The 7,467-nt window shown below is 41.7% G+C and overlaps 1 protein-coding gene across 3 annotated transcripts in view; it reads right to left on the bottom strand.

Annotated features, from left to right (window-relative positions):
- The window catches only part of LOC141803530 (microtubule-associated tumor suppressor 1 homolog A-like), a 146,302-nt gene that overhangs the window by 23,974 nt on the left and 114,861 nt on the right, over positions 1-7,467 (bottom strand). For all 3 annotated transcript variants that reach the window (XM_074687636.1, XM_074687644.1, XM_074687652.1), the window contains one exon: positions 5,232-5,298. In XM_074687636.1, the coding sequence (XP_074543737.1) occupies positions 5,232-5,298 (67 nt within the window). The remainder of the gene's footprint in view (positions 1-5,231; positions 5,299-7,467) is intronic.

Here is a 7,467-nt window from a genome sequence, read left to right as displayed (position 1 = left end):
TGAGAACTCACAGTGCTGCAACTTATGAAAACCAATGCAAAAAGATAAAACAAAGTAATTTAAGAAAACGTCTTCATCAATTTCACAGCATGTGTGCAGGATTTAGAAAAAGCGCTGCAAAGACCACAACACAACACATTAGAAAAACGTGCTGCAAACACCACAACACTGACCTGACACGCCCTACGGACAGTTTCATATATCCGCCACGGTAATATTTCACTAGTCCATCTGGGTAGCAGCTCTTCAGATTTGTTTTCGGAGGCGGAACCTTAAAAAAAAATCAGCAGCTGGTGATTGGATGACCGTTCTGATTGACACACCCACCACAGACCAATCCGCATCAAGCCACGGTATGACGTAGCTTATGTTTGCGGCTGCTGAGAAACAATAGACCAACAACTACAGGAACACGAGAAACAGTTGTGAAAAAGGCGTTAGACAACTGCTGCTGTTTTTGCAAAGTCAACTTAAGAATCAAAGGAACACTGACAAGTACCAAAGTCTGCTGATGACACGTCTTCTCGTCACTTACACTGCTCCCACAGCTCCCGCCTCTTTTCCCTGATTGGGCCTGTCAGAATTTAGCCGAGTAAAATCGTTGGTCATTGGAGCCTGACAAGATGGATCTGCAGGAGTTCAGAAACTGAATCAGGCAGGTCCACCTGCTCTGCAAGGTTACCACAACACAACACATAAGAAAAATGCGCTGCAAACACCACAACACAACACATTAGAAAAACATAATTGATTGCTTTGCTTTTTACTGTTGGTTATATTCATAGACTGTATAAAATTTGGACAAAGTCTCTGCTACATAACGCCTCTGTTCCTGATGCAGAGTAAGGGCCTTTGCTTACTGAGTCTGTTTTTTCCGTCCAAAACGTACGCACGTTAAAAATTAAATTCGATCCCATGTTAGGTCAATCATACTTGCACACTTGATGGGTTTAATTTTTTGCATTTTTTTGCATCTGCACCCAGGGCTTGACATCAACACCCGCCAACCCCCTCAAATGTGGGTGAAATTCAGCTGTGATGGGTAACACTGCCACTCCTACTAGCCACTCTAGTGGGTCATATTATTTTATTGTAGTTTTTTGAAACAAGTCATAAACTAGTGTCAAAACTCTTGTAACTTTTTAAAAGTGAGGACGTTTATCAGATAGAGCTCATGTAAGCTCACACTGCACTGTTCTCACCGGCAACACTCACCGGCAACACTCACTGAGGGCAGGCAAGGGGAGGAGGAGAGGAGAGTGGAGGAGCGCATGTAAAGAAGAGAAACTGGTCACAGATTTGAGGTGTGTAGGAACAATATTTAAAGCTCCTAATATACAAACACTTTCTGACATATTTTCTCGATGTTATGATGATGAATGAGGACTTGTGTATTTGTGTGAGTGTATACCTGCGTGTGTGCACGCCGTGCATAATGACAGCTGCTGCTCAGGATCAATTGCTTGATGATTCCATTTTTGTCTAAGTTAAATGATGGAGACTTGTGTACATGTGTGTGATGGTGTGTCTGTGTCCCTGTGCCTGTGTGTGAGCCTCCCTGCATACATACTGCTGCTGCTGCTCAGGATCAATTCCTTGATGTAAATGTAAATGTTCATTATTTATACAGCCCTTTACAGCAAGCCTTTCAGTGAACCAAAGTGCTTTCCAATAGGTGGGGGAAAAAAGAGCAACACTTGTAACTTGCTGAATGCCGCTAAGTCCTGTACTCATGGTGGATTAAGATAAGTTAAGACTCCATATCTTGTCCTGATGTTGGGTTTCTGCTAATAAAATTTTGTTAACATTCACGGGTCTAGAACTGTAAATGTTTTTGTAAAGTGTCTTGAGATAACGTTTGTTATGATTCGGCGCTATACAAATAAAGACTGATTGATTGATGGATTGATACATAGTGCTCTTCAAGTGTCTCTGACCCCTCGAAGCGCTTTAAACTGCTAGACTCATTTACCCATCCTCACCACATTCACACACTGATGGCAGGGAATGATGCTACCATCCGTCTATCTTTCACAGGCACACCAGTTCACACACCACTGACCAACAGTGGGAGCAATAGGGATTAAAGGGATAGTTCAGTTTTTTTGAAGTGGGGTTGTATGAGCTCTATGTGACCACTAAGGACATTAGATACAGTAGAAAGTTGTCTCCTCTCCCTCAGTAAGACACAAAATGTAATCGATGGTGACGAGGAAATAGGCGCTAACAGGGACAGACGGTACCAAATTCAAAGGCTATTTTCTCTGCCTACAAGAACTAAAATCAAAAAGTAATACCACAGTTTAAGAGTACGATACATAAAATATTTTTAAGTGCATTAAGTCTTCAGAAATATAAACATTTATCTGGACCTAACTAACTCATGTGTCCTTACGCGCAGCGCTAGTGCGCTCTGTCCCCCCTCCTCCTTTCAGCTGTAGGGAATGTAAACAAGCTATGCTTCGAGCGCTGGTTTTAGCCTCGTGTAAGTTTGATCAAGTATCGTAATTCTTTTGTTTGTACTCTAAGGATTGTGAGGCAGTGTAGGAAATTCAAAATGAGTGACTATGACAGCGACGATGAAGTTTCATTCACTTTGGAACCTAAAGGATACCTGTATGAACCAACGTAGCTACACAGAGCTGCTACAGATGGAGACTGAAAGGAATACAGAGGAAACATCTGCAGACACTGGACATCAAGACAGAGTCTGAAATACTCAGTGGTGTAAATGTCTGAGCTGTGACTCGATGCCCACGGATGCTGAGTGTTACTGCTGTCACGAGTGGAACTTGGTCACAGACACTCTTCAGGATTTGTCTGAGGACACTGCTGGCTCTCAAGCCGTCTGTATAATTCATCACACAGATTTCCCTGCTCTTCTGAATTCTGGAGTGTCCTGTAACAGCAACAACAACAACAACAGTCGTGGCAGCAGCAACACTCAGCATCTTGATGTCCAGTGTTCGCGGATGTTTCCTCTGTATTCCTTTCAGTCGCCATCTGTAGCAGCTGTGTGTAGCTACTTCGGTTCATACAGGTATCCTTTTGGTTCCAAAGTGAATGAAACTTCATCGTCGCTGTCATAGTCACTCATTTTGAATTTCCTACGCTGCCTCACAATCCTTAGAGTACAAACAAAAGAAATACAATACTTGATCAAACTTACACGAGGCTAAAACCAGCGCTCGAAGCATAGCCTGTTTAAATTCCCTACAGCTGAAAGGAGGAGGGGGGACGGAGCGCACTAGCGCTGCGCGTTAGGACACATGAGTTAGTTAGGTCCAGATAAATGTTTATATTTCCGGAGACTTAATGCACTTAAAAAATATTTTATGTATCGTACTCTTAAACTGTGGTATTACTTTTTGATTTTATTTCTTGTAGGCAGAGAAAATAGCCTTTGAATTTGGTACTGTCTGTCCCTGTTAGCGCCTATTTCCTCGTCACCATCGATTACATTTTGTGTCTTACTGAGGGAGAGGAGACACCTTTCTACTGTATCTAATGTCCTTAGTGGTCACATAGAGCTCATACAACCCCACTTCAAAAAAACTGAACTATCCCTTTAAGTGTCACTTCGGCATGTGACTACAGGAGCTGGAACCTGACCCTCAACCTTCCAATTGAGAGGCGATGACTGAGCCACAGCTGCCCAAAGTTTTATGAAATGAAACTGATCATTGGTGAGGGGCATTTTGGATATGACGCAGGCTTTGAGCTTCCTGTCTAATAGCTATAGGGCGCCTGCCAGTCACGTGAGCTGAGCTGTGTCTCTGATTGGACAAACTTATGATCCTAATATCTTCTGAGTCAGAAAACAATTCAACGCCCCTGTACAGTGTGTGCTGATGGATAAATCAATGTCTTGGACCCTAACTATTTTGAATCAGGCTGTAAATATGTTTTTTAATGCTGTAAGAGTCTTTTTTTTGGCTTGGTGGGTAGGTAGTTTATGGTCTTTCTGCAGCCACCCTTATATGGATTCTCAGTGAATGTCAACTTTTACTGCTTCCCCTCGGTTACATTCCACCTTTTGTGAAATGTATGAGTAGGGGGAAGAAGAGTGTACGTCCTGACTTGGCAGCTCCTCTCAGATTCATCTGTTCTCTGTTTTAAAACAGGTTATGATAGGTTTTGGGGGCAAGCATGGAGGGAGGTGACACGAGGACAACAGAGTGAGCTGGTGAGCTTCCCTGAGGTGTTGAGGGACTAAATGGTCAAAACACCTGAGAGGGGAGGTGTCCTCTTGTGATATCATCTTATTAAAGCTAGAGCATTATAAATACAATCAATAGCATCCCAGCACCTGATGAGCCTCTTTTTTCTGATCTTTGGTGTTGTCTGTTAATAACATAGACTGTATAAAACATGGACAAAGCATCCTCAACGTCACCCATCTGTTCCTGAAACCGTGAAATGGAGCCAATCCGTGGACGCCACATTTGAAATGACGCGAGTGAGTCCTTCAAGCAGCTACAGGGCGCCCAGCAATAACGTGACCTGAGCTGTGCCTCTGATTTGGAAATCAAATGATCCTAATAACTTCTAAACTGCCGAGAAAGAAACAAATTCACTCACCGTACAGTGTGTGCCGATAGTGAAATCAGCATTTTAGACCCAAGCTGTTTTTTGGACCAAGCTGTAAATATGTTTTTTAATGCCGTAAAAGTCTGTTTTATGGCTGGGTGTGTACATGACTTCTGGTCTTTCTGATGCCAGCCTCAAGAGGATTCTCGACAAACAGCGACTTTTAGCACTTCTGCATAGGCTTCATTTTTACTGAGCGGATGTTGCCCCTTGGTAAATAACAGACTCCAGACTTCAGGTAGAGCTGTTAAGAACAGAAGATTAACACATCTGCATCTCTGTTCCCTAAGTCTGAGCCTATCTTACCCTCAGGTGTGCAGAAACTACTTAATTTAAATACAAGCAGTAATCTTATCAGCTATCAGGAGGTTATCATCTGTATCAGCATGAAACCTAAACACAGTATGCTCTAAAATTCTGTGCAGATGAAACACAGGTGCTCTGCAGGTGACAGACCTGCTGACAGGTGGCTGCCTTTGAGGAGCAGCTGGACGTCAGCATGACAACAGCATTAACCACAGATTTGAATGGCAGTTGACCCAGCCTAAATAAGGTTTGTGAGGAAGTGTGTCATGCAGATACAGCAGGCATATGACGAAAGCATTTGGTGTCATCAACAGGTTAATGGACATGTCTCTTACCCAGCTCATCTCGAAGGTCAGACAGTTCTAGTGACAGCTCCTTCTTCTGCTTTAAGACCTCCTCACGCTGCAAGGAAAAGAAGACAAGAAGAAGTCACACTAAGGTCTGGGAGAGAAATCTTCATCAATCAGCACAACACAGAAACAAAACAACTAGAACAACACGTTAAAGGCAAAAGAACGAGTACTTACTATAGAGACAAAACAACTAGAACACCCTAAAGAGGCAAAACAGCAAGAACTCACTAAAGAAGCAAAACAACTAGTGCACACTATAGAGGCAACAGAACTAGAACACTATCAGAATCAGAATCATTATTAATGGCCACACAACAGAGTTGGTGGAATTTGTCTTGGGTACAGCACTTTATGCTCAACATTCTACAGTGTCATCACATTACAGGAACAACACAACGTTACAGACACATTGCATTACAATACATTACAGACACACACACACATGAATACAGTTACAGTTAGTCAAGTGACTGATTTCATGTCCGTATGGCTATGGGGAAAAAAATGTTTTTAAACCTGTCTGATTTTGCTTGCAATGACCTGTAGCGCCTCCCAGAGGGCACAAATGATGGGCTGGGTGTGTTGGGTCTGAGGTGATTTTTATGTCTCGCTGTGTGATGCGTCTTTGATACAGTGTGTCTATGGATGGGAGTCCACAGTGGCGGCTGCTGGTCAGTCAAGGAGGGGAAGCTCATTTTTTTTCCGGCTTACATCATAAATTTGTTTATTTATTTGAATGTTAATTCTACCCTCTGTTCTTTTTCAAGTAAATGATCTGTGACCCTATCGTACCAACCAGGTGTTTTTTCCAGGGATTTTACCAGTGTTCTCTCAATGGCCAGCAGAGCTAGACTGCTTAAACAGCCTTGGCCCATTGTGTTGTGGGTGTAAGACTTGAGCCGCTTTAAACAGCAGAAGCTCCTCTCTACAGAATATGCTCCAGCGGAGGAACAAAAGATGAAGGAATCCTTTACATATTTTGTCAATGAAATGTACACACAGCAGTAAATATCACCATTTTCTGGGGGACATTTTCAAGGGAAGCTAACCTCCCCTTGCATTCTTAGAACAATTGCCACTGCACTCTATAGAGGCAAAACAGCAAGAACTCACTTAAGAGGCAAAACAGCGAGTACTCAGTATAGAGACAAAACAACTAGAACATAACATAGAGACAGAACAACCAGAAAACACTTTTAAGGCAAAACAGCAAGAACTCACTTTAGAGGCAAAACAGCAAGAACACACCCTACAGGCAAAATGAACCCTGAGCAACTTTTTCCTCAATGAAACAATTTAAAAAAAAACGAAACAAAGGTTTGTCTTTTTTCACAGATTAATTCTTGTGAAATCTCTATTAATGTAGAAAGTGTCTCTCTTGCTGCTGCTGCTTATTTAGATTATGGTGATATCTTGTACCTTCATACCCCTGTACAATGTCTTCATATCATCTATACAGCAGACCATGCACCATGCACTTAGGTTCATTACGTGTAGATGTCTAGCTATTTCGACCCATAGTCATTTTCTCTTATATTTGTATACATTGTTTTGTAATTTCTCAAATATTACAATTCCTTATTTTTATTTTCTATTTTAAACTTGTTGAAAGATTTGGGGTAACAAAAAAACAATTTCTCATCAGGGATTAATAAAGTATTTCTGATTCTAATTTCTGATTCATTAATACTTTTCACTGAGGAGTTGATTCTGGACTTGCTATGGCACAATCACACAAAAAGACGTTTTATGCTCCCTGTCCTTAAAGCTGGAACAAAAAATCAGGCAAGGGCTTTTGGTATTCTGATCCCTCAGCCTGGAACAACTGGAAACTCAAGGAGCTGGTGTTACTAAATGCTATTATTACAATTGTTTTAATTCAAGTATTTTATTTTGTAAAAAAAAAAAAAAAGAACATTTTTACAGCACTGGTAACAGGGTTTTTTTTAAGAGAGAAAGAAAAGCAAAACAAAACAGAGCCAAGCAACAACAAAATCCATGTATACACATGCTCAAGGCAGTTAGAAAACAGGAAATGTTAACTCTCAGTGGGACTCTCATTGATACAGAGCAGCAGGGGTAGTGTGAGATGACCGTCACATGATCAAAAACATGATCTGTTCTTGTTCAGCGGTACGCCCAATACAGGACACACCGACAGATCACCAACAAATCAGAGTCCATGCTCTCGGACCTGGAGATCCTGGTTCTTCTCAAA

The sequence above is a fragment of the Halichoeres trimaculatus genome, unplaced genomic scaffold (genome assembly GCF_033239565.1).
Source record: "Halichoeres trimaculatus isolate MK-OKI-2021-1 unplaced genomic scaffold, fHalTri1.1 fHalTri1_scaffold_2, whole genome shotgun sequence".
In the NCBI taxonomy this organism is placed as follows: Eukaryota; Metazoa; Chordata; class Actinopteri; order Labriformes; family Labridae; genus Halichoeres; species Halichoeres trimaculatus.
This window is presented reverse-complemented; position numbering and strand designations above follow the sequence as displayed.